At 44.6% G+C, this 27,060-nt stretch overlaps 1 protein-coding gene across 15 annotated transcripts in view; it reads right to left on the minus strand.

Annotated features, from left to right (window-relative positions):
* Window positions 1–27,060, minus strand: part of msi2b (musashi RNA-binding protein 2b) — a 639,735-nt gene that overhangs the window by 196,935 nt on the left and 415,740 nt on the right. For all 15 annotated transcript variants that reach the window (XM_072243487.1, XM_072243483.1, XM_072243482.1 and 12 more), the window contains exon 8: window positions 22,015–22,097. In XM_072243487.1, the coding sequence (XP_072099588.1) occupies window positions 22,015–22,097 (83 nt within the window). The remainder of the gene's footprint in view (window positions 1–22,014; window positions 22,098–27,060) is intronic.

Below are 27,060 nucleotides of genomic sequence, written 5' to 3' on the forward strand. Positions count from 1 at the left end.
AATTTTCCCTATCACTCTGCCTAGATAATTACACAGAACGTATAGCACGGTAGCTAGTGCATGTACTCCCCAGCGAGCCTCTACCCACCTATCCTCATCCCCCCCTCAGGGTAATCTTAGTCCCAGCCTTAAATTCCTGACCTCAGTTCACGGAGAGTATCTGCTAAAAATGCAAAGCCTTTTATTGCAGAATCTGAAGGGGAACGTGACAGGTTCATTATACAAAGGAAATGCTAGGGCTCTGCATTTTTGTAAGCTGAATTTGGAGTGGAACAGGATCCCCAAGTGTGATTAGTTTTTGTTAATTACGTCAAACTCAAAGTAAATTTATCATCCAAGTATGTATATGTCACCCTCTGCTACCTTGAGATTTGCTTCTTGCAGACATTTACAGGAAAATAAGGCAATACAACAGAATTTATGAAAAACTCTACATAAACAAAGACTGACACGCAGCCAACATGCAAAAGACAGATTGTGCAAATGGCTAAATATATGGATAGATGGATAAATTATACTGAGAACGTAAGTTGTAGAGTCCTTGAAAGTGGGCCTGTAAGTTGTGAGACTCATTCCAGAGTTGAGGTGCGTGAAGTTAACCATGCTGGCTTAAGAGAGAGGTGGTTGTAGGGTAACAACTGTTCCTGTACGTGATGGTGTGGGACCCCAATGCAATATTTAGGTTTGCTGAAGACACCACTGTTGTTGGCTGAATCAAAGATGGTGACAAATGAAGATATAGGAGGGAGATCGAAAACCTGGCTGAATGGAGCCACAAAAACAACCTCTTACTCAATGTCTGATAATTGACTTCAGGAGGAGGAAACCAAAGGTCCATGAGCCAGCTCTCATCAGGGGATCAGAGGTGGAGAGGGTGAGCTACTTCAAATTCCTCAGTGTTACTATTTCAGAGGATCTGTCCTGGGTTCAGCACATGTGCAATTACGAAGAAAGCACGGTAGCACCTCTACTTCCTTCGGAGTTTGGCGTGACATCCAAAACTTTGACAAACTTCTATAGATGTGTGGTGGAGAATATACTGACTGGCTGCATCACAGCCTGGAACGGAAACACCAATGCCCTGGAATGGAAAATCCAACAAAAAGCAGTGGACACGGCCCAGTCTATCACAGGTAAAGCCTTTGCACCATTGAGCACATCTACATGGAGTGTTGTTGCAGGAAAGCAGCATCCATTATCAGAGACTCCCACCACCCAGATCATGTTCTCTTCTTGCTGCTGCCATCAGGAGGAAGGTACAGGAGCCTCAGGACTGACACCACCAGGGTCAGGAACAGTTATTACCCCTCAACCAGCAGTATCTTCAACCAAAGAGGGTAACTTTATTCAACTTCACTCAACTGAACTGTTCCCACAACCAATGGACTTACTTTCAAGTACTCTTCATCTCATGTTCTCAATATTTATTGCTTATTTTATTATTTTTAGTCATAGTCATAGTCATACTTTATTGATCCTGGGGGAAGTTGGTTTTTGTTACAGTTGCACCATAAATAATTAAATAGTAATATGTAAATTATGCCAGAAAATAAGTCCAGGACCAGCCTATTGGCTCAGGGTGTCTGACCCTCCAAGGGAGGAGTTGTAAAGTTTGATGGCCACAGGCAGGAATGACTTCCTATGACGCTCTGTGCTGCATCTCGGTGGAATGAGTCTCTGGCTGAATGTACTCCTGTGCCCACCCAGTACATTATGTAGTGGATGGGAGACATTGTCCAAGACGGCATGTAACTTGGACAGCATCCTCTTTATTTCTTTTTTTTTTCTTTTGCATTTGCAGTTTGTTGTCTTTTTCACTCTGCTGTCCGCCCTGTTGGATGAGGCCTTTCATTGATTCTACTGTGGTTATTGGATTTATTGAGTATGCCTGCAAGAAAACGAACTCAGGGTTATATGTGGTGACATGTACGTACTTTGATAATAAACCTACTTTGAACTTTAAGGCTCTTGTACCTCCTGCCCAATGGGTAGTAGTGATTAAGCAGTGGAAGATGGGGTTGGGTAACCAAGAGCTTAATTCTTAACTACATTTTTCAAAAGGTGAATCTTTTTTAAATTATATGTTTGACAGGGCAACTCAGTCCTCTGTGTTGTTATGCCTTGCATTAGGTGGAACTTGTGAGGTGCTCTTGGCGGGTCAGACGACTTCTCTACAGGAAGTGTTACCTGTCTGATCAGACATACATCTACAGGAAGTGTTACCTGTCTGACCAGACATACGTCTACAGGAGGTGTTACTGGTCTGGACAGACATACATCTACAGGAGGTGTTACTGGTCTGACCAGACATACGTCTACAGGAAGTGTTACCGGTCTGACCAGACATACATCTACAGGAATTGTTACTGGTCTGACCAGACATACGTCTACAGGAGGTGTTACTGGACTAACCAGACATACATCTACAGGAATTGTTACTGGTCTGTTCAGACATACGTCTACAGGAAGTGTTACCTGTCTGACTAGGCATATGTCTACAGGACCAGTTACTGGTCTGACCAGACGTACGTCTACAGGAAATGTTACCTGTCTGACCAGACATACATCTACAGGAAGCATTACTGGTTTAGGCAGACATACATCTACAGGAAGTGTTGCTGGTTTGACCAGACAAATGTCTACAGGAATTGTTACTGGTTTGGCCAGACATATGTCTACAGGAGGTGTTCTCGGTCTGACTAGGCATACATCTACAGGACCAGTTACTGGTTTGACTAGGCATACATCAACAGGATGTGTTACTGGTCTGACCAGAGTTCCAGGATTTAGTGCTTGAGTGGCAGCTGGAGGCATTATGGAGCTTTGAATGGCCGTGAATTACATGACTGAAACGGAGATGGTATTCCTGTAACTTACTTAAATAGACAGGGAAGGAATGCAAGGGGAAATGGAAGAGGGAGGTCATGGATGCTTTGGGTGCATCTCATTTCAAAGTTCAAAGTAAACTTATTACCAAAGCACATACTGTATATCTCACCACATACAACCCTGAGATTTATTTTCTTGCAGGCATTCACAGTAGATCAAAGAAATACAATGGAGTCAATGAAAAACTACTAAGACTGCAAACAGCCAATGTGCAAAAGAAGACAAACTGTGCAAATACAACTAAAGAAACAAACAGACAAACAAACAAAGTAAATAAACAACATTGAGACATGTGCATGACATCAGAACCAGTGAATAATCTGTTGGGAGAAACTCAGCAGATCAAGTAGTACCGTGAAGGGAAAAGAAATGCCGACATTTCAGACTGAAACTCTGCATCGGATGACCCAAAATGTCGACAATTTCTTCCCCCAAAGAGATCCACTGAATTCTCCCAGCAGGTTTTGCAGCTCCAGATTCCACCACCTAGGATCTCGTGACCTACTTCAGGACCGCTTATCTGTGATGGAAGAGAGCGGAGGCGAGTGTTTCCCCGAGTAGTGCAGTCACAAACAAGAACTTGGCATTGTGGGAAGGGGCAAGAGGCCTATGTTGCCATGGGAGGGGACTCAATAATGTGGGGAACAGCCACATGCTTCTGCGGTCATAGGTGTGAACCCAGGATGGCCTGCTGCTTCTCTGGTGTCAGTTTCAGGGACGTCACAGGCTGGCTGCAGGGCACTCTGGAGGGGAGCAAAGCCAGGCGTTATGGTTCACATTAGTATAGCAATGTGAACCCAAATAAAAAGAGGGCTGAGATCATGCTACGTGAAGTTAGAGAGCCAGGCAGCAGATTACAAAGCAGGACCTCAAAAGCTGATACCACCGGAGTACAGGAGCCTAAGACACACACTCAACTTATTAGGAATGGCTGCTTTCCCTTCCCTCATTAGATTTCTGAACAGACAATGAACCCATGAACACTACCTCGCTAATTTTTTTAAAACTTATTACTACTTATTTAATTTTTTAAAGGTATATTTCCTATTATAATTGATAATATATTTTAGGTATTGCACCGCACTGCTGTCGCAAAACAACACATTTCACAACACGTCAGTGATAGTAACCCTGATTCTTTTACTACATACGAGTAGGAGGAGAGGTTGGATGAATGTGCGGTCGAAGGGAGAGTTTCACTAGGAGTGTTGGGACTTCTATAAACTGGATGGATTGCACGTGAACCAGAATGGGTCCATCATCCCGAGGGGGGTGGATTTAAACTAACTGGGGCCACAGAGAGTAGGAAAATGGTAGGGAGTGAGGAAGAGTCAAATACAGAAAATGAAGTCCATCCAGGAGGCAGACTTAACATGGACATGATAAGAAATGTGGAAGGAATACAAGGCTAAACTGCAGCAATGAACAGAAGTAGTTCGACAAGTTGAAGAGATGAACTGAAAGCGCTGATTAGCAGGAAGGAATATATTGTTGCTTTTATGGAGGTGCATTTGAGAGAATGTGCTGGACTAACAACTCACTGTTCTAGGGTATGGAATCTTTAGAGAAGGGGGGGGATTAGAAATGTAAATGATATTTTAATATTAGGCAAGGAATCCATTACTTCAGTGAAGAGGTAAGGATACTGTAATAATACTGTTCCAAGTATTATTTATTAATTATTTGTTTATTTTTGTATTTGCACAGCTTGTCTTTTGTACATTGGTTGTTTGTCAGTCTTTGTGTAGTTTTCCATTGATTCTACTGAACTTCTTTTCTCTACTGTGAATGCCTGCAAGTGAGTGAATTGCCAGGTAGTATACAGTGACATGGAGGGACTTTAGTATATTTATTTTTACAGTGACTTTGGTGCTTGCTGGAAGAGCATTAACTCAAGGTGAGGGGAGAGAAGGGAACCAGATCAAAGATGCAGGGAGAGGGAAGCGGGTCGTTTACACTGAAGGCAACTTGGTTCGAATTCCTTCTTTAGAAAAATGACATGCTACAAATTCCTCAAATGAGGCCAGGTGGATAGAAATTAAAAAAAGGGCCGACCACTTCTCTGAGGGTGTGCAGTCAGTGCCAAAGAGTCAGTGGGAGCTGGAGGAAAAGATAATGGGGGGAAATCGCAGAGGAGCATCCAAATAATCAGACAATAAGAGCTTTCACCATCCCCAATATTAACTCAGATCATGTTGGAGTGAAAGGCTGAGATGGAGGAGGATTTCTAAGGCTTGTCCAGGAGAGGTTTCTGAATCGGTGTGTAGATAGATCCACATAGATGAAAGAAAAATGGACAGCTATGTAGGAGGGAAGGGTAAGATTGATCTTAAGAGTAGGTTATAAGATCAGCAATAACTGTCAGGACAGTGGAAAGGGTAACTGGCTGCTGTCCACCATTACTTCAGAGCCTGTATGTGCCCAGGACAAAGGAACGGTCAGGAAAAATCACTATAGACAATATTCACCCAGAAAACTGCCTTTTCCAAAAGCTCCCTTCAGGAAAGCGCTATAGAGCTGTGAACACAAAATCTTCATGTTGTCTTAGAAGTTTCTTCCCCCAGGGAGTTAATCTGATCAATCACTCTAACTAGCCACCCCAACTTCCGTCTACCTATAACTCCCGTCACTACACTGAAAACACTTAAAACTACCTATCAAATTTGTTCCACCATTCCATCATGGCTGATTTATTTTCCCTCTCAATTCCATTCTCTTGCCTTTTCTCCGTAAGTTTTGACACCTTTACTAATCAAGAACCTATCAACCAACCTCCACTTTAAATATACCCATTGACTTGGCTTCCACAGCTGTCTGTGCAATCAGTTCTGCAGATTCACTGCCCTATAGCAAAAAAAAATTCCTCCTCATCTCTGTTCTAAAGGGATGCCCTGTTATTCTAAGGCTGTGCCCTCTGGTCCTAGAGTGGAGAAGAATAAACAGTCAACGATTCAGGCCATGACCTTTCATCAGGGCAGACACAGACCATTTATCTAGTTCAATTTTACAGCTTTGCTTCCCTCTCCCTTTGTGAATGATACAGAGTCACAGCCGTGACCACTGACCTAATGACCATCACTCCTCCTCATGCCGTTGAACAGCTGTCCATCCATGGGAAATAACCAGAATAACTAATCCATTTGTGGAGCTTAGTTTCCCTTTAGTACAAGAAATATTTATTCTTTACAGCCCCACTGTACAGCATCCACCTTGAATGGAGCTCCTGTGAGCTGAGGTCCTCCTTCAATTCCTTCCCACCTCACATCTCTGGGACGGTTTGTCTGCTAATGAGACCTACAGTTTGACATTCCAACCCAGCTGTCTTGCCAGCTTTCCTATTAGCGCTGAATGTATCTAGGACACCTCGGCTTGTCAGCTGTGGCATCCTCGCACCCTTTGCTTTGGCAGTCCAAAGTATGTGTCACAACGTCCTGTTGTACAAATTTTTACGAGGTTTCGCATAGCCCACTGTTAAAACAAAAAGATTAAGACGGGCACAGGTTCTGAAGGACTATGATGTCAGTTGACAATTTCCTCTTGGTTTGGGGAGTCCAGTGGCAGGATTTGTTGCTGAGCAGACTGTTAAGTCATGATATGATTGGTCGGAGGTTCCCTCACGCTGGGGAGGGCACTTGGGGGAAGTTTAGAAGTAATCTCTCCATAACAGCAATTCCTAGGTTAAAACAATTTCTAAGGCAGGGAATAGAAAATTTCAGGGGAACAAATGGGTTTCTTTTTTTATAATTCACAAGGCAAAGAAATGAGTTTTTATTAAACATATTGATCCAGAAATCCTCTTTTTTTTCTCTCTCTCTCATTGCTCCAGTTTTCATTTACAGTTTGCAAGGAAATCGCAGATGAGAAACCCCAAATGAAACAGGACAAAGACATTTCATTAGCACAGTCTGATGTTGTTAGCAACCACGTCCCTCGCTACCTTTGTGCTGTAGAATTTACAAGCCAAATACACAGACAAGATTGTTGCAAACAGCTCCCCGGATGAAAGCTTTGATCTGATCTGCACTCAAAGCTCTATTACCAGATAGAAGCTCAATCAGTGAGACAAGCATGTTCCTCCCATTATGTAGATGCTTAGCTGCATATTATAGTTGCTATGCTACACTGACAGAGGACTTGGAATGTTTTAATTGCAAATAGCAGTACAATTGGTTTTCCTAGTACAGCAAAAGTGAAAGTGAAAAGCAAAGGAATTGTGATGTGGAGGAGTGTGGAGAGTGCCTAACAGGAGCAGTGTGTTGAGATATCACCGACTGCAATTTCCATTCACTCTCTCTGATTTGTCTGAACTCCAGTCAGTATGGTCCCAGGGACTCAATTTCTCCTCATAGGCTAACCTCCTCATGTCCAGAATCAATCTGTTCTTTCCTCTTACTATACAAACTCTGTGGCTACTTTATCTCCTCCTGTACCTAATAAACCAGGACAAGTCCTCTGAAACAATAACACCGAGGAATTTAAAGTTGCTGACCCACTCCATCTCTGATCCTCCGTGGACCTCTAGTTTCCTTCTCCTGAAGTTTATAATGGTCTTGCTGACATTGAGTGAGAGGTTGTTGTTGTGGCAGCACTCAGCCAGATTTTCAATCTCCCTCCTATGTGCTGATTCATCATCATCGCCTTTGATCTGGCCAACAACAGTGGTGTCATCAGCCAACTCGAATATGGGATTGAAGCTGTGCTCAGCCACACTGTCATAAGTGGAAAGTGAGTAGATCAGGGAGCTAAGCACACAGCCTTGTGGTGTACCGATGCTGGTGGAGATTGTGGAGGAGATGCTGTTGCCAATCCAAACTGACAATGCAAGTGAGGATCCAACTGCACAGGAGGTGTTGGGGCCAAGAACTTGGAGCTTATTGATTAGTTTTGAGGGTTTGATGGTACTGAATGCAGAGTTGTAGTCGATAAAGAGCATCCTGATATACTTGCACCTTTGCTGTCCAGATGATCCAGGGTTAAGTAAAGAGCCAATGAGATGGACATCACTCCAGTAGGCAAATTGGAGCAGATCTAGGTTGTTTCTCAGGCAAGAGTTGATGTTTCATCACCAACATCTCAAAACACTTTATCACAGTGCCTATAAAAATTATTCACCCCCCGTGGAAGTTTAAAATGCAAACAACAGGAATTCTGCAGATGCTGGAAATTCAAGCAACACACATCAAAGTTGCTGGTGAACGCAGCAGGCCAGGCAGCATCTACAGGAAGAGGTACAGTCGACGTTTCAGGCCGAGACCCTTCGTCAGGACTAACTGAAGGAAGAGTTAGTAAGAGATTTGAAAGTGGGAGGGGGAGGGAGAGATCCAAAATGATAGGAGAAGACAGGAGGGGGAGGGATGGAGCCAAGAGCTGGACAGGTGATTGGCAAAGGGGATATGAGAGGATCATGGGACAGGAGGTCCAGGAAGAAAGACAAGGGGGGGAGGGGAACCCAGAGGATGGGCAAGGGGTATAGTGAGAGGGACAGAGAGGGAGGTGGGGAGAGTGAGAGAAAGAATGTGGGTATAAAAATAAATAAGGGATGGGGTACGAGGGGGAGGTGGGGCATTAGCGGAACTTAGAGAAGTCAATGTTCATGCCATCAGGTTGGAGGCTACCCAGACAGAATATATGGTGTTGTTCCTCCAACCTGAGTGTGGCTTCATCTTTACAGTAGAGGAGGCCGTGGATAGACATGTCAGAATGGGAATGGGATGTGGAATTAAAATGTGTGGCCACTGGGAGATCCTGTTTTCTCTGGCAGACAGAGTGTAGGTGTTCAGCAAAGCGGTCTCCCAGTCTGCGTCGGGTCTCACCAATATATAGAAGGCCACATCGGGAGCACCGGACGCAGTATATCACCCCAGCCGACTCACAGGTGAAGTGTCGCCTCACCTGGAAGGACTGTCTGGGGCCCTGGTGGTAAGGGAGGAAGTGTAAGGGCATGCGGAAAGCAGGGATCGCTCCCTACGCAACTCCCTTGTCCATTCATCCCCCCCCATCCCTCCCCACTGATCTCCCTCCTGGCACTTGTAAGCGGAACAAGTGCTACACATGCCCTTACACTTCCTCCCTTACCACCATTCAGGGCCCCAGACAGTCCTACCAGGTGAGGCAACACTTCACCTGTGAGTCGGCTGGGGTGATATACTGCGTCCGGTGCTCCCGATGTGGCCTTCTATATACTGGCGAGACCCAACGCAGACTGGGAGACCGCTTTGCCGAACACCTACACTCTGTCCGCCAGAGAAAGCAGGATCTCCCAGTGGCCACACATTTTAATTCCACATCCCATTCCCATTCTGACATGTCTATCCACGGCCTGCTCTACTGTAAAGATGAAACCACACTCAGGTTGGAGGAACAACACCTTATATTCCGTCTGGGTAGCCTCCAACCTGATGGCATGAACATCGACTTCTCTAACTTCCGCTAATGCCCCACCTCCCCCTCGTACCCCATCTGTTACTTATTTTTATACACACATTCTTTCTCTCACTCTCCTTTTTCTTCCTCTGTCCCTCTGACTATACCCCTTGCCCATCCTCTGGGTTCCCTCCACCTTGTCTTTCTCCCCTCCTGTCCCATGATCCTCTCGTATCCCTTTTGCCTATCACCTGTCCAGCTCTTGGCTCCATCCCTCCCTCTCCTGTCTTCTCCTATCATTTCAGATCTCCCCTCCCCCTCCCACTTTCAAATCTCTTACTAGCTCTTCCTTCAGTTAGTCCTGATGAAGGGTCTCGGCCCGAAACGTCGACTGCACCTCTTCCTAGAGATGCTGCCTGGCCTGCTGCGTTCACCAGCAACTTTGATGTGTGTTGCGTGGAAGTTTTCACGTTTTATTGTTTTACACCATTGAATCTCAGTGGATTTAATTTGACTTTTTTGACAATGATCAACAGAAAAACTCTTTTGTGTCAAAGTGAAAACAGTAAAAACAAAGCCAAATTAAATCTACTGTGATTCAATTCAATGTTGTAAAACAATAAAAAATGAAAAGTTCCAAGGGGAGGGGTGAATACTTTTTATAGGCACTGTAAGTGCTACTGGACGATAATCATTGAGGCAGGTTATCACATTCTACTTAGGCACTGGCATAGCTAAAGCCTGCTTGAAGCAGATGGGTACCTCCGACTGCTGAAGCGAGAGGTTAAAGATCTCAGTGAACATTCCAGCCAGTTGATAAGCACAGGTTTTTAATACTTGGCCAGGTAACCCTTCTGGGCTAGAAGCTTTCTGTGGATTCACCTTGCTGAAGGCTGCGTGGACATCAGCCTCAGAGACTGAAATCACGGGATCATCGGGGCTGTGAGAGTTTGTGAACGAAAATGCCTTATTAATGAGAACAGTCAAAGGAGAGTTCCTCCATGTTTTGACAGTCAAAGCCAGGGTAAAAGGCATTGAGCTCTTTGGGAAGAAAGCATCCTTCATTGATTCAAGTTTAGTTCGGAATTGCCACTTTCCTTGTGAGATGGTTTTCCGGAGATCGTACCCCGACCTCTTGTAACTCTCTTGGTCACCAGAATTGAATACCTCTGACCTGGCCCTCGGCAGGTTGTGGAAGTTTGTTTACAAGTGGAAGTAATCTTCCTGCCTCTATCTTATCTATCTTTTTCATAATTGTATATGCTTCTACAAGATCACTTCCCATTTGTCTGAATTCCAGACAGAAACACTTCATCACGGTGAATGTAGATGCTACTGGACATTAGTTATTGAGGCAGGACTCAATTTCTTCTCATAGACTAACTCCCTTCTTTCCAGTTTGTATATGCTGAAAACTCACTGAGTGGATGTTCATGCTCTTCTGCTGCTCTAGCTCATTTGCTTCAAGGTTTGAAGTGTTGTGTGTTGACAGATGCTGGTCTACGCACCACTGTGGTGATGTGTTACTGTCAGCTTCCTGGCAGCTTGAACCAGTCTGGCCATTCTCCTCTGACTGTTCTCATTAACAAGACAGTTTCACTCACAGAACGGCCGCTCACTGGAGGTTTTTTGTAAGCTCTAGACTGTTGTGCATAAAAATCCCAGGAGATCAGAAGTTTCTGAGATACTCAAAACACCCCATCTGGCACCAGCAATCATTCCACAGTCAAAGTCACTTAGATCTTATTTCTTCCCCGTTCTGAATTCGGTCTGAACCATGCCTGCATGCTTTTATGCACTGAGTCGCTGCCACATGATTGGCTGATTAGGTATTTGCATTAATGAGCACACGTACAGGAGTATCTAATAAAGTGGCCACTGCATGTATATCTTTCTTCAAGTGAGAAGACCAGAACTGCATGCAGTAGGCCAAGTGTGGCCTCACCAATATCCTGTAGACTTGTAGCAGCTTCCTGCTCGAGATGGGACCATGCAGGATTCCAACACTTAGAACACACAATAAAGCCAGCTTTCTTGTCCTCCAGGTGGCAAACAAAACCAGAATTCAGACACTGTCTTTGTAAGTCCTATATTAAACTGTCAGGGAGTGCGATGAGATTAAGCCTTTGGAAGCTGTTTAGTAGATGTGCAGACATGCACACAGATCACAGTTAAACAACTTATCTATCCACCTGCCCTACTGTTTACATCTGCCATTGGCCTTATTTAGTGCTTCAGATATAACTCTGTTTAAGGCCATAAGATAAAGGAGCAGAACTAGGCCATTCGGGCCATCAAGTCTGCTCTGCCACTCCATCATGGCTGATATATAATCCCTCTGAACCTCATTCTCCACCTTTTCCCCATAACCTTTGACACCCTTCCTAATTAAGGAACTACTAATCTCCTCTTTAAATATACCCAATGACTTGGCCATCACACTTGCCTGTTGCAATGAATTCCACAGATTCACCATCCTCTGGCTAAAGAAATTGCTCCTCATCTCTGTTCTAAAGGGATGTCCTTGTATTCTGAGGTTGGTCCTAGACTCCCTCAGAATATAGGATTCATCCTCTCCATGTCTACTCTATCCAGGGCTTTTAATATTCAACAGCTTTCAATGAGATCATTCTTCTAAACTCCAATGAGTACAGGCCCAGAGCCATCAAACACTTCTCATATGCTCACCCTTTCAACCCCGGGATATTTCTCATGAACCTCCTCTGGACCCTCTCCAATGTCAGCACATCCTTTCCTAGCCAAAGGGCCCAAAACTGCTCACAATACTGCGTGCAGTACGACCAATGCCTTATAAAGCCTCAGCACGCATAGCTCAAAATGTTTCACTACAGTGAAGGCAACAGAGTGAGGGTGTGAGAGTGAGAGGCTGAGTGTGCAAAACAACGGAGTGATAGAGACTGAGTGTGCAAAACAATGGAGTGAGGGTGTGAGGGTGAGAGAGACTGAGTGTGCAAAACAACAGTGAGGGTGTGAGGGTGATAGAGGCTGGGTGGGCAAAACAACAGACTGAGTGTGCAAAACAAGAGTGAGGGTGTGACAGTGATAGAGACTGAGTGTGCAAAACAAAGTTTCCAAGCAAATAATAACAGCAGAAAGGATGGGAAACACTCAGCAGGTCAGAGCTCACCTGTGGGAAGACTAACAGGACCATTCTGACATTGGGTCTCCAACCTGAAATGTTAACCTGTTTCTCTTCCCACATACGCTGCTTGACCTGCTGAGTATTTCCTGCATTTTCTGCATTTAAAAAACAGATTTCCAGCGTTTGTGGCTCTTTCCATTTCGATGTGCAAACAATAAAGCGAAAGTGGCTGATGGAGTAAGATGGTGACCATGTGGGTGGGTAATACACAGAGAGACCGTGTCTGCGGGAGACAGAGAGAAACACAGAATTGAATCAGAATGATGCAGCAGAAACCATTCAGCCCATTAGATGTATTCTGCAGAACAATGCCATCAGCTTTATCTCCACACTCTTTCCCCTGCAGCCTTTTCTTCTTATAAGACCATAAAATATAGGAGCAGAATTAGTCCCTCTGACCCATTGAGTCTGCTCCGCCATTTCATCATGGCTGATCCAATTTTCCTCTCAGCCTCCGACTCCTGCCTTCTCCCCGTATCCCTTCATGCCTTGACCAGTCAAGAATCTATCAGCCTCTGCCTTAAATATACATAAAGACTTGGCCTCCACAGTTTGCCTCTGGCAATGAATACCACAGATTCACCACTCTCTGGCTGAAGAAATTCCTCCTCATCTCTGTTCTAAAAGGACGACCCTTTAACTGAGGCTATGTCCTCAGGTCTGAGACTATACCACCACAGGAAACATCCTCTCCACATCCACTCTATTAAGGCCTTTCACCGTTTGATAGGTTTCAATGAGATCACCCTTCATTCTTTGAATTCCAGTGAATAAAGGCCCAAAGCTCCTCATATGATAAGCTATTCAATCCTGGATCATTTTTGTGAGCCTCCTTTGAACCCTCTCCAGGTTCGGCACATCCTTTCTTCTTAAGGGCACAAACCTGCTCAGAATACTCCAAGTGAGGCCTTACCAGCGTTTTATAAAATTTCAACTTACATTCTTGCTTCTATATTCTAGTCCTCTTGAAATGAATGCTAACATTGCACTTGCCTTCCTCACCACCGACTCAACCTGCAAATCAACCTTTAACGAATCCTGCACGAGGACTCCCAAAGCCCTTTGCACCTCAGTTTTCTATATTTCCTCTCCATTTATGAAATAGTCAACCCTTTCATTTTTTTCAACCATACACTTCCCAATACCATATTCCATTTGTCATTTCTTTGCCCATTCTCCTAATCTGTTTAAGTCTTTCTTTGGCCTACTTTCCTCAAAACTGCCTGCCTCTCCACCTATCTTCATATCCTCAGCAAACTTTGCACCAAAGCAATCATATCCATCATCTAAATCATGGACATATAACGTAAAAAGAATCGGTCCCAACACTAACACCTGTGGAACACTACTAGTCACTGGCAGCTGGTCAGAAAAGGCCCCCTTTATTCCCACTCTTTGCCTCCTGCCAATCAGCCACTGGTTTATCTTTCCTGTAATACCATAGGCTTGCAGCTTGTTAAGCAGCCCCACGTGTGCCACTTTATCAATGGCCTTCTTAAAATCCAAGTATGCAACATCAACCAATTCTCCTTTGTCTATCTTGCTTGTTATTTCTTCAAAGAATTCCAACAGATTTGTCAGACAAGATTCTCCCTTGAAGAAACATTGCTGACTATGGCCTATTTTATCACGTGCCTCCAAGTACACTGAGACCTCATCCTTAATAAGTAATCGACTCCATCATCTTCCCAACCACTGAGGTCAGACTAACTGGCTTATAGTTTCCTTTCTTCTGCCTCTCTCCCTTTTTGAAGAGTAGAGAGACATTTGTAACTTTCCAATCTTCCAGAACCATTCAGAATCTAGTGATTCTTGAAAGATCATTACTAATGCCTCCACGATTTCCTTGGCCACCTCCTTCAGTACACCCAGATGCGGTGTACACCATCTGGTCCAGGTGACTTATCTACCTTTAGACCTTTCAGTTTCATAGAAACATAGAAACATAGAAAATAGGTGCAGGAGTAGGCCATTCGGCCCTTCGAGCCTGCACCGCCATTTATTATGATCATGGCTGATCATCCAACTCAGAACACCGCCCCAGCCTTCCCTCCATACCCTCTGACCCCCGTAGCCACAAGGGCCATATCTAACTCCCTCTTAAATATAGCCAATATATTCTCAAGAACTTTCTCTCCAGTTATGGTAACTTCACACACTTCATGCCCCCGACACCTGGAACTTCCACCATACTGCAAGCGTCTTCCATAGTGAAGACCGATGCAAAATACTTATTTAATTTGTCTGTTGTTTCCTTGTCCCCCTTTACTACCTCTCCAGCAATGTTTTCCAGTAGTCCGATATATACACTTGCCTCTCATTTACACTTAATGTATCTCAAGAAACTTTTGGTATCCTCTTTAATATTACTGGCTAGCTTACTTTCGGATTGCATCTTTACCTTCTTAATTTTTGTTTTAGTTGCCTTCCGTTGGTTTTTAAGAGCTTCCCAATCATCTAACTTCTCACTAATTTTTGCTCTATTATATGCCCTCTCTTTGGTTTTTATGTTGGCTTTGACTTCTCTTGCAAGCCTTGGTTGTGTCATCTTTCTCTTAAAATACTTCTTCCTCTTTGGGATGTATATATCCTGTGCCTTCCGAGTTACTTCCAGAAATCCCAACCATTGCTCTGTTATCATCCCTGCCAGTGTTCTTTTCCAATCAATTCTGGCCAACTCCTTTCTCATGCCTCTGGAATTCCCTTTACTCCACTGTAATGCTAATACATCTGACCTTAGCTCCTCCTTCTCAAATTTCAGGGTGAACTTGATCATATTATGATCACTTACCCCTAAGAGTCCTTTTACCTTAAACTTTCTAATCAATTCTGGTTCATTGTATAAGACCCAATCCAGAATAGCTAATTCTCTAGTGGACTGAACTACAAGCAGTTCCAAAAAGGCATCTTGTAGGCATTTTAGAAATCCACCTCCCTAGAATCCAGCACCAACCTGATTTCCCAATCTACCTGCATATTGAAGCCCTCCCCCCATGACTATTCTAACATTGCCCTTTTGGCATGCAATTTCTATCTTCCATTGTAATTTGTAGGCCACATCCTTACTCCTGTTTGGGGGGGGGGGGGGAGAGGGTCTGTATACAACTCCCATCAGGTCTTCTTACCCTTGCAATTCCTAAGCTCTATCCACAATGATTCAACACCTTCCAACCCTATGTCACCTCCTTCCAATAATTTGACTTCATTTTTCCAACTGAGCAATGCCACCCCCTCTGCCTTCCTGCCTATCCTTTCGATACAATGTGTATCCTTGGACATTAGCTCCCAGACATAATTTTCTTTCTGCCATGATTCAGTGATGCCTATAGCATCATACCTGCCAGTCTGCAACTGTCCTACAAGTTCATCCACAAAATGCTGGAGGAACTCAGCAGGCCAGGCAGCATCTATGGAACAAAGTTGAGTCGATGTTTCGAGCCGAAACCCTTCTGCAGGATGGGTTCCCTGGGTTTCCTGCCATAGGGTTTCGGCCCGACACGTCAGCTGTACTTTTTTCCATAGATGCTGCCTGGCTTGTTGAGTTCCTCCAACATTTTGTGTGCATTGCTTGGATTTCCAGCATCTACAGATTTTCTTGTTACAAATTCACCTACCTTATTCTGTATACTGTGCGCATTCAGATACAACACCTTCAGTCCTGTATTCACCCTTTTCGATTTTGTCCGCCTTTTCCATTGCAACTCATCCTGTTGACTACAATTTTGCTCCATCAACAGCCTCTACTCACTACACATTGCCTCCGTTTGTAATCCAGCTACCTCATCTTCAGCACTATTATCCACCTTTCCTACGATACTTCTTGCATTGAAATATACGCAGCCCAGGACACTAGTCGCACTGTGCTCAATCTTTTGATTCCTGACTTTGTCTGAGGTCTTACCAACATCTGCCTAAACAATCACTCCACTAACTGTTGGCACTCTGGTTTCCATCCCCCTGCAACTCTCGTTTAAACCCCACCATGCGGCATGAACAAAATCTTCCCTCTAGGATATTGGTCTCCCTCCAGTTCAGGTGCAAACCGTCCCTTTTGTCCTGGCCCCACCATCCTTGGAAGACAGCCCAATGATCCAAAAATCTTATGCCTTCCCTCCTGCACCAACTCCTTAGCCATGTATTAAACTGAATGATCTTCCTAGTTCTGGCCTCACTAGCACATGGCAAGGGCAGTGATCCTGAGACCATAACTCTGGAGGTCCTGCTCTTTAATTTAGTGCCTAACTCCCTGAACTCCCTATGCAGAACCTCCTCACTCGTCCTTCCCATGTCATTGGTACCTACATGGACCACAGTTTCTGGCTGTTCAGACCCCCATTTAAAGATGCTGAAGACTCAATCTGAGATATCCTGGACCCTGGCACACAGGAGGCAACGTACCATTCGGGAATCTCATTCTCGCCTACACAAACTCCTGGTCATTCCCCTACTTACGAATCCCCTTATCACCACAGCATGCCTCTTCTCCCCCCTTCCCTTCTGAGTCACAGAGGCAGACTCAGTGCCAGAGACCCAACCACTGTGACGTTCCTCTGTTAGGTCATTCAGACGACAGTATCCTAAGTGATATGCCTGTTGTTGAGAGGGATGGCCACAGGGGTACTCTGCACTGGTTCCTTAACCCCTTTCCACTTCCTGACTGTCACCCAGTTTCCTGCATCCTGCACCTTGGGTGTAACCACCTCTCTATATGCCCTATCTATCACCCCTTCAGCCTCCCGAATGATCTGGAGTTCATCCAGTTCCAGCTCCAACTCTTTAACGCAGTTTGTTAGAAGCTGCAGCTGGATGCACTTCTCGCAGTTGTAGTGGTCAGGGATGCTGGAGATCTCCCTGCCTTCCCACATCCCACAAGAGGAGCATTTCACTATCCTGTCTGGCATCCCTACTGTCCTAGCTGAGCAGATACAGAGAAGGAAGAAAAACAAAATAATCTGCAGATGCTGGGATCAAAGCAACACTCACAACACGCTGGAGGAACTCAGCAGGTCAGGCAGCATCCGTAGAAACGATGAGTCGATGTTTCCACGGATGCTGCCCGACCTGCTGAGTTCCTCCAGAGTGTTGTGAGTGATACAGAGAAGGAAGAAACTTGAACTTTTTTTTCCTTTGCTTTCTCTAAGTGAAGCCTCTCTTCGCTGAAGCCTTGAAGTGCTAAAGCCTTAAGATCACCACTCTGACTCTGTCCACTCAGACGACTGCCACTGCGCTTGCCCCTGCTTCCCTTTAACTTGCTCTTGCTAATCAATCCCAAACACTGATTGGTCACTGGTCAAAGCTCTGTTACACTGCCACGACCTGCTCCTGCCTTTTATCCTCGGGCAGTGGACCTGATTGAGGTCCCCTCCTCTCCAAACTTCCAATATCCAGATTAGCCGCTGGTCAAAGCTCTATTACACTGTCTTTCATGTGTCTTTCCAACTCACCCTTGAAAAGTTCTATGTCTACGGCTCCTACAACAGAGAGTCTGGATCGTAACTGGTCTTGTAGAGCCAAACAGCAGAGGAACAGGCCTTCCTCTGTGTCTGTGCCGACCATCAAAACCCATCTACACTAATCCGATTTCAGTGAGTAACCTTCAATGCACTGGCAATTCAGCTACTTCTTAAATGCTGTGAAAGTATCTGCCTTCATCACCTGCACAAACAATAAGATTTCCTTTGCCTGAAAAAAAAATTCCTTTTGGATCCCCTCTTCCGTCACTTTAAATTTCCATTCCTGGTCCTTGCAATGTCGCCAATGGGAACAATTTCACCCTACGTTCACTTTTTATGATCATATACGTCTCTATTCAGTCTCCTCTGCACTGTGATCGTATCTGAACCCAGCTTGAGGCAGGCTTGGAGTAGTATCTTCAAAGGTGAATCAGCTGGGATCTCTCGTGCTTAATCCCTTTTTAAAGATGTCAATGTGTTTAAAAATAAATATTTGAGTAAATGTGCTGATTCGGAATTTGTTTTGTGGTTGGTTTGTGTTGGGCCATCAACTGGTTGTACTGAGGTTCCTCTGGGCCCAGACTGTGGCCTGCCAATTATCTCTGATACTACTGCCCAGAACAAATAAAGTTGGGGGTTGGTGGCAGGGGGTTGGGAACAGGATTGTGAGTGAAGACAGGCTGATACGCCTTCTCACTGTTTCAGTAGAGGATCTACAAGGCTTACTGAAGGCCTGCAGTTAGCATTGCAGCCCTTGGGCCTAGCCTCTGCCAAGCCTGTAGCCTCTGCTGAGTGCTGTAGGTAATAGAAATAGAAGCTTAATCTCTGAAACATTAGTCAGAAGGGATGTGACCATATGGTTTTTAAAGGGGAACATCATTTGATGTGATTTTTTTTCTTAATTGCAAGTTAAAATTAAAATTCAATGAGGCAATTATAAAAAAAAACTCAGCCTGCGGCTCCCTGCAGTACATTATTGGCGAGGGTGAAGCAACTGTGAGTGCAGCAGGTAGTTTCCACACTACACCCGTCAGCCGTGCTCTTGGAAGCTCATTATCATGTGTTTGATATGTAACATGATTCACAGCAGCTTTCTAAGCCATTGTGCTAAAATCCACAGAGTAAATGCTCGCATAATTCAGCCCACTGACCTGGCAAAATAGACTCCCACAACAATCTTCCTGTTCCACACTGCCTTCCTTGTGAAATCCAAGCATGTTTCTGGGGCAGGTTGCGGATGCAAGTTAATCAATGACAATTCTATGTTCCCTCCTCTACATCCTTTACTCCCTGGGCCAAATCTGGTACCTCTAGTCTATACCTGGTCTGTGGAACTTCAAGCAAAGGTGCAAGGCGTTTGAACAAAACGGAGGGATTTTGCATCACTGTTGGGGGTACAACCAGTTTATAGTGGGTGACAGAAGCCCGTTGTGGAATAAGAAATCCTTCCCCGCCTGTTCTCTGAGGAACACTTCAAAAATTATTTTTTCTGGACCAAGTGTCTGCCACCTGTCTTAATATCTGCTCAGGTGGTACCACAACTGTTTGATCTTTATTCCAGGATGTACCCGGGAGCTTTCACATGGTAGTGGTTAGCATAATGCCTTAACAGTGCCAGTGATCTCGATTGGGGTTCAATTCCTGCCGCTATCAGTAAGGAGCTTGTACATTCACCCCACGACCGTATCTGCTTCCTCCGAGTGCCCCAGTTTCCTCCCACTTTCCGAAAGATGTGCGGACTAGGTTCAGTAAGCTGTGGGCAGGCTATGCTGACACTGGGAGCACAGTAACACTTGCGGGCTGCCCCAGCACATATTCGGACTGCGTTGGTCGTTGATGCAGGCACCACATTTCACTGCATGTTTCGCTGTTTCAATGTACATGCTACAAATAAAGCCAATCTTTATCTTTATCCTACCGCCTGGATTCCCCTGAAAGCTTTGCTCTATTTTCCTCAACACTGAGAATTTGCACACTGTTGCAAATTCTCAGCTCCCTCTGCAACAAATCCCAAATTTCCTCGCTGGATTTAGCAGGAACCCTAGCAAGTTAACACATAAAAAGCTGGAGGAGCCTGGCGTTGCTCCAGATTCCAGCGTCTGCAGTCTCTTGTGTCTCCCTGAACAAGTTAAATCAGATTTCTTTTCTCTGGCCTCTCTTCAACATTTATTTCTCTGAATGTTCAGGATGATGAACGATTCTGCAGGTTTGACATGAATGTTGGGGAAAGGATGTGCTCCACAAGGAAAACCTCCCTTTCTATTACAGATTTCCCAAACTCAAAATGTTCACCAGCGTTGGTGAAGAACCCAGAGCACTTGGGATAACTCCCTAACCCTCTAAATGGTACCACGAGCTCTACATGAGGGGGTGGACAGCATTTCAGTCCAATACTCGACCAGGGGTTCTCAACCTGGGATCCACGGACCACTCGGTTAATGGTAGCGGTCCATGACGTAAAAAAAGGCGTACTAGACAACACATACTTTATGTAGCAGGGGACAAGTTCAAAGGAGACACGCAATTTCTTTTCTTGACACAGGGAGTGGTGGAAGCCGGGAATGTGCTCTCAGGGGTGGTAATGAAGGCAGATATGGTAAAGGTGTTTAAGAGGCTCATAGACAGGCTCGGGAATACGCAGAGAATTAAGGGATAGAAGGAATGAGGTGATACTAGCATTTCATTGTGGGCTGGAGGTCCTTGGAGGGGTATGGGGGGCTGTGACTTGGGTGCAGGTCAGGAACTAGGTAGCATAATAGTTTGGCATAGACTAGATGGGCTGAAAGGCATTTTTCTGTGTTGTAGCATTCACGACTCAATGCCTCTAAGTTGTACTGTTCTACATTCTAAACCCAATAGTATTCACTCCTCATAACCCCACCGCCGCCACCCCCCCCGATTAATTGGTAGTAATTTGTGCTGTGTTCTGGACACCTCTGATCTGTCAGCCCACACAGCAGCAGGCCCAATGTATGAACTGTACAAAGGGTCACAGTTCATCACTAAATGATGGAGCAAAAATAGAGCTGGGACACAATTTCACAGGATCGCACGCCCACTTAAGTTTAAAAGTGGAGATCAGAAGCTGTAATCCGGAGAGTACTGAAAACTATTTCATAAATGGTGCATTTGGAGTTCAGTGATTTCACCTTAGCCCTGCGTTTCAAATACTCTTGATGATTCAAAAGCAGGTGGATAATAACAGGGTGTTAGAACAGAGTTATTCAGCATGGACCTTCAGACTAACTCATCCGTACTGTCAAAGGTGCTTACCCGAGCTAGTCCCACTTTCCTATATTTAATTCGTATCCGTATTTCCCACCTATGTTCCCATTGTAAGCTTCTAACATATCATCCCTTTGCTTAAATTCTCACCACCTCTTCAACGTGTTTCTCTTCCTTGCCACATGTTGTTTGTCTACATTTAAGCGCCTGTGAGATTTTTTAAAGTGCATGCTTATTTATATTTGTGTCTGTAAAAGTATTTTTACACATATTTCTATACGTATCCTCCAAGAGGACCACATCCTTGTTGTGATTTGGAGGCTTGCGTGCCTCAATGACCCAGAGAGCTACGCTGACTAGAGTCAGGGCTTTATGCTTTGGCTCTTGGTAGGGTCACCCATGCCAAACAGGTCAAAGGTTAGAGGCCAGACTAAGACTGGTCCACCGGTCCTTCAGGGTCGGGGGGTCAGCTCAGGGCTAACAACCCTGACTAGTAAAACAAAATTGTTACGGAAACAGCAATGAAGAATCCTTCTACATCCGTGTGCGATGGTAATCCTGAGTCTCCACCCGGGATTTGCATGACTGACAGTAGTGAAAACAAAGCGGAAGCTACTGACATGATGAAGGAAGCCCTGAACGCCCGTGGGGTAATGGTTAGTAAGCAGGTTCTATGTGCATATTGAATTGCCTTTAGGTATTTTAATGTGCACGTACTTTGGTGTGTGCTGACTCTGTGTGCGTGTGTGTGTGTGTGTGTGTATAAATGTGTGTGAAACACCCAGCCCACACCAAGAGCCTCCTTCTGGATATTCCGCACAATGCCTTTGCAACAGCCCTCAGCAGGCATGAGAGAAGGGGAGTAGGGAAGAAAAGGATTTATTAAAAATTAAAATAGATTTATTAGATAAGGAAACTTACCATTTTGTTATTGATTTCGTGGAAATGGATTTCACAGACTTTTTCAACAACTTCTTCATTTTCAAAAGTGACAAAGCCAAATCCTGAGAGGGAAAGAGAAGGGGAGAGGAATGTTAGCTGCCGCTGTCTAACGAGGACCACCCAGGTTGTTGGCCTCACTTGGGACTGGGGATCAGGCAGGTATTTCCTGCACCCAGCCACTAATCTCCAGCTACTCACAGGCACTAATTAGTCTCCCAAGGACTATTAACATATAATGAAGGTTAAGAATACACAGCCAGTGGACAACAATTGCTCGGGTGTACTCACTCATCATGAAGTAATTGGCTTGTCTATCTTTTTTCATGCTCTAGCCCCTGTGGGCTTCCTGTTCAGGCAATTTTCACACACAGAAGCATACAGTTAAACATGGAACACAGAATGCAGAACAGTGGAGCACAGTACAGGCCTTTTGGCCCACAACCTTTTAAACCACAGCATGATCAATCTAACCCTTCCCTCCAATTTTCTTTCATCCATATGCCTATCTAAATCTCTTAAATGTCCCCAATGTTTCAACCTTGACCAGCACTTCTGGCAGAAGTCAGTCAGAGGTAGGTGTGACACACAGACTGGTATTGGATTGGCAATCAGCGTGTAAAATATGCACCTCTTAAACTTTCCTCCACTCACCTTAAAAGGGATGTCCTCTGATATTAATCATTACCACTATGGGAAAAAGGCACTGTCTGTCACTATCTATGCTTCTTAGAATACTCCTTTATTAAGTTACCTCTCATCTTCCTTTGCTTCAAAGAGAAAAGCCCTAGCTCACTCATCTTTTCCTCATAATGCTTGTTCTCTACACAGGCACAATTCTGGCAAATCTCCTCTGCACCTGCTCTAAAACTTCACTTCTTTCATATAATGAGGTGACCAGAACTGAACACAACATTCCCAGTGTGGTCAAAATTCAGCTTTATAGAGCTGCAATATTACCTCATGGCTCTTGACTAATCTCCTGACTAATGAAGGCCAACACACCATACGTTCCTAACCACCCTATCAACCCGCACAGTAGCTTTGAGGGATCTATTCTCTTGGACCCCGAAATCTCTCTGTTCCTCCACACTCCTAAGAATCCTGCCACTAACCTTGTACTCTGCCTTCAAGTTCGACCTTCCAAAGTGTAATACTTCGCACTTCTCTGAACTGACCTCCATCTGCTACTTCTCAGCTCAGCTCTACATCCTACCTAGTCCAATCGTAACCTAGGACAACCTTCTACACTATCCTCAATTCTACCATTCTTTGTGGCATCTGCAAAGTTAAGGCCACTGTGCTTGCGAAGCATGGAGATGATTGCCTAGCTTCTTGGTTAGTCGTTCCTGGAGATCAGGCGACAGTGATTGACTGATAGAACAGAAGAGACAGCAGCAATGGGCCATTCAGCCCCTCAAACTTGCCCTACTATCCAATACGATCATTGTGAACATCTTACTCCGCAAAATTTTCCTGCCTTTAACTCCTCTGATATCTGGAAAACTGTTGATCCCTGAATGACTGTGTTGGGTTGGAAAATTCCAGAAACTCAACAGCCTGAAGGAAGAAGCTTCTTCTCATCTCAGTCCCAAATGGCCGATGGTTTATTCTAACACTGGGATTTCTTTGTTCAATAATTGTGACTTCTGATGCGAACATCCAAGGTTGATTTCAACACCGATTAATATTGTGTGTGACTTCCCACCATCATGTTTGCAGGAAAAACCACCCTGGGGAACAACTACCCTGTCTCAGTTAGCTGTAGCCTTTATGGAAAATCTTTTCAAATAGACTCTGCAGACTGTTTGATGCATTTATGTGAAGTAAGTAGGCTCTATCTATTGAGTAAATAGACCTTCCTGTAAAATTAGACTGCTGTGTGTGGTGTTGTAGGGCCCCAGCCCATCTCTACATCCCCAACATACACAGTAATGTGGACACTCAACATACACAGAGGACTCCTCTCCCTGGCAAAGACTCCACGCTCATCAGTAATACCAATACACTCATCAGATAGATTAGACTGGTTATTACACCCATTTTTTTCGTCGACTCTTGAATTATAGACTGTGTTTGCTCATCTTAGTGCAGCACAATGGCTGGCATTATGCTTTATAGCACCAGCTGTGAGATCTGGGTTCAATGCCCACTGCTGTCTGTAAGCAGTTGGTAAGTTCTCCCATGGGCTTCCTCTGGGTTCGCTAGTTTCCATAAGACCAGAAGATATAAGAGCAGAATCAGGCCATTTGGCCCATCGAGCCTGCACTGTCATGTCATCGTGTCTGATCCATTTCCCACTCAGCCCCAATCTCCTGCCTTCTTCCCAAATCCCTTCCTGCCCTGACTAATTAAGAATCTGGGTTAGGGTAAGTCTTGAGCAGGTTACGTTGTGGGCGGTTCCCAGCACAGTCCTTGGACTATGTTGGTCATTGATGCAAACAATGCATTTTACTGTGTGTTTCGATGTACACGTGATAAATAAAACTAATCTGAATCTGGTCTTGCTTTAATGGACGTTACTTACTGGTAACAGACACTGGGTTGAGTGGGACATTTCTCTCATAGTCAATAACCAAGTTCTGACCACTTTGGGCTCTCAAAGTCTTGCTCCACCACTAGGTTATTCCATCTCTACTGCCTCACAGGGCAAGAGTGGGACTAACCTCAGCCTGTTCTGAATTAACACCGCCCCAGCATCAGGTTTATTTTAAGTGGGTTACAAACACATTAAAAGAGTACAGACAGAAATTTAATGAGAGCACATTATCCTGTCAGCTAAAAATGGCAAACAGGAAATTAAGCCCACGTCCTGAGATTTCACTGGGAAGGAACGTCTGGGCAGGCTGACAAAAGGGGACGTGGTCCCTTTAAAGCACAGCTGGTGTGGTCCAGACTGGGCAATCCGCCTGCTGCCAAACGAGAGTCCGCTGAAGCTCTTGGATCCCGGCAACGCCAGGCGCAAGTCCGTGCTCTCACTCCTGACGCATCACCAGCTCCATAGTTAAGCTTCACTAAGTGCTCAACAGACGAGTTAAACCTAGCAGTTTTACACAGCATTTTCCACACACTGCATAATTAGATTTAATTATAACTGCACACACTTAGGGCGCATTACAGCTTGCAAAAGACAGAACGGAGATTAACCTCTTAGGTTATGTTTTAAAATGTGTTGTTATCAACAGAACATTATTGAAAATAAATCTGCTTAGTGGACTGTGAGTGTGTTGTACCCTCACAAAATCTCCTTTATGGCTGAGAGGAGTGAGTCATGACACTGGGGTGAAATTATGATCACAATGAATCTGTGTTTATGCCCATGAAGTACCATATTAGAATTTGCTTACTGGTTTTCAAACACCCTGTTATCGACCCTCTCTACTTCTGTAACCCCCCCCCCCACCCCCTCAGCCTCTGACAGCAATGCCCCTCCGTCTCAGGGGTTTATATCCCTGAATTTAACAATTCCACCTCTGGCAGCTGAACCAAGGGTGTGTAGTGGTGGCTTTCTTCATTGCAGCTTCAAGTTCCAATTTTCTTTAATCATAACAAATTTTATTCATAATGAAAAACACACAAGAATAGACATCCAAGGACAACGCACTAAGTAGTACTAGTTTACATTTTTAGAACTGATATCACTGTTGCCTCTCCTGTGGTTCCCTGGGGTGATATGCTAACACAATATTTAATGTGCTTCCCCACCCAACTCAGCTCCGTGTGGCTTTCCTCCCGGTACTGCAGTTTCCTCCCACATTCCAAAGACGTACGGGTCAGGGTTAGTGAGTTGTAAGCATGCTACATTGCCGCAGGCAGCAAAACGACACTTGCGGTCTGCTCAGCACAACCCTTGCTGATTTGATTTGATTCGATGCAAACAATGCAATTTGCTCGATGCTTCGGGTAGTCATAGTCCTGTCGACTGGGGTCGACCACGGATGTTGCATCTTGGCTGCCTATACAAGCCAGGGCAGTACAATATGGAGAGCAAGCTGTTGCCCACGCAGCTGATGAATCCAAAAGAACATGCAGTTTGGCACCAGGAGCCAACGTACTGTACATGTGACAAATAAAGGTAAGGCTAATCGTAGTCTATTCAAGGGCTTTGCTATTGCTAACTTGCTGGGTGGTGCACCTGATGCTCCTTGCTGGATGGGAGGAGGCAGAGTTGATGCTTTATTGCTGTTTGTGTGTGGGAGAAGTGGGGGGGGGCTTTGTGTTCTAATGTTTTTCTGCCATACATTCTTTTGGGTTTTCTTCTGTTTTATGGATGTCTGCGGAGTGCAAGAATTTCACGCTGTATATTGTATGCATTCTCTGATATTAAAAGGAACCATTGAACATACAGTGCCTATAAAAAATGTTCACCCCCCCCCCCGGAAGTTTTCATGTTTTAATTTAGTGTAGTTAACTTAGATCACTTTGTAGAGATCTGTTTTCACTTTGACATGAAAGAGTCTTTTCTGTTGATCAGTGTCAAAAAAAGCCAAATTAAATCCACTGTGATTCAATAATGTTGTAAAATGATAAAACATTTATGGGGGGGGGGAGGGAAATACTTTTTATAGGCACTACATACATCCAAACATTGAAACGTACAGCGAAATGCGTTGCTTTCATAAATGACCAACACAATCCGAGAATGTGCTGGGGGCAGCCCACAAGCATAGCCACGCATCTGGTGCCTAACATATGTAGCATGTGCACAACTTACTAACCCTAACCCAGTCAAAACCACAAGAAACCAACACTGAAGTATCTGATCTGATCGGATCTCTATGGGAAAAGATACCTCAGTGGGTTTCCGTCGGACTTAAGAGGCAATCATCACTGAACCAATAGAGGATTAAACTAGGGATGGTGGTAGAAACATTTTCACACAGATTATTGTGGTTTACAGACAACAGGGCAAATCCTGGCAAAACGCTCAGTGAGATTACAGCATGTGTCTGACCCAGGGAGCGTCAGCACAGAGAAACAACAGACGGAGACATTACTGCATGCATGACAAAGTGGGAGGAGAGATTG

Source organism: Mobula birostris, chromosome 25 (assembly GCF_030028105.1).
Source record: "Mobula birostris isolate sMobBir1 chromosome 25, sMobBir1.hap1, whole genome shotgun sequence".
NCBI classification, from domain to species: domain Eukaryota; kingdom Metazoa; phylum Chordata; class Chondrichthyes; order Myliobatiformes; family Myliobatidae; genus Mobula; species Mobula birostris.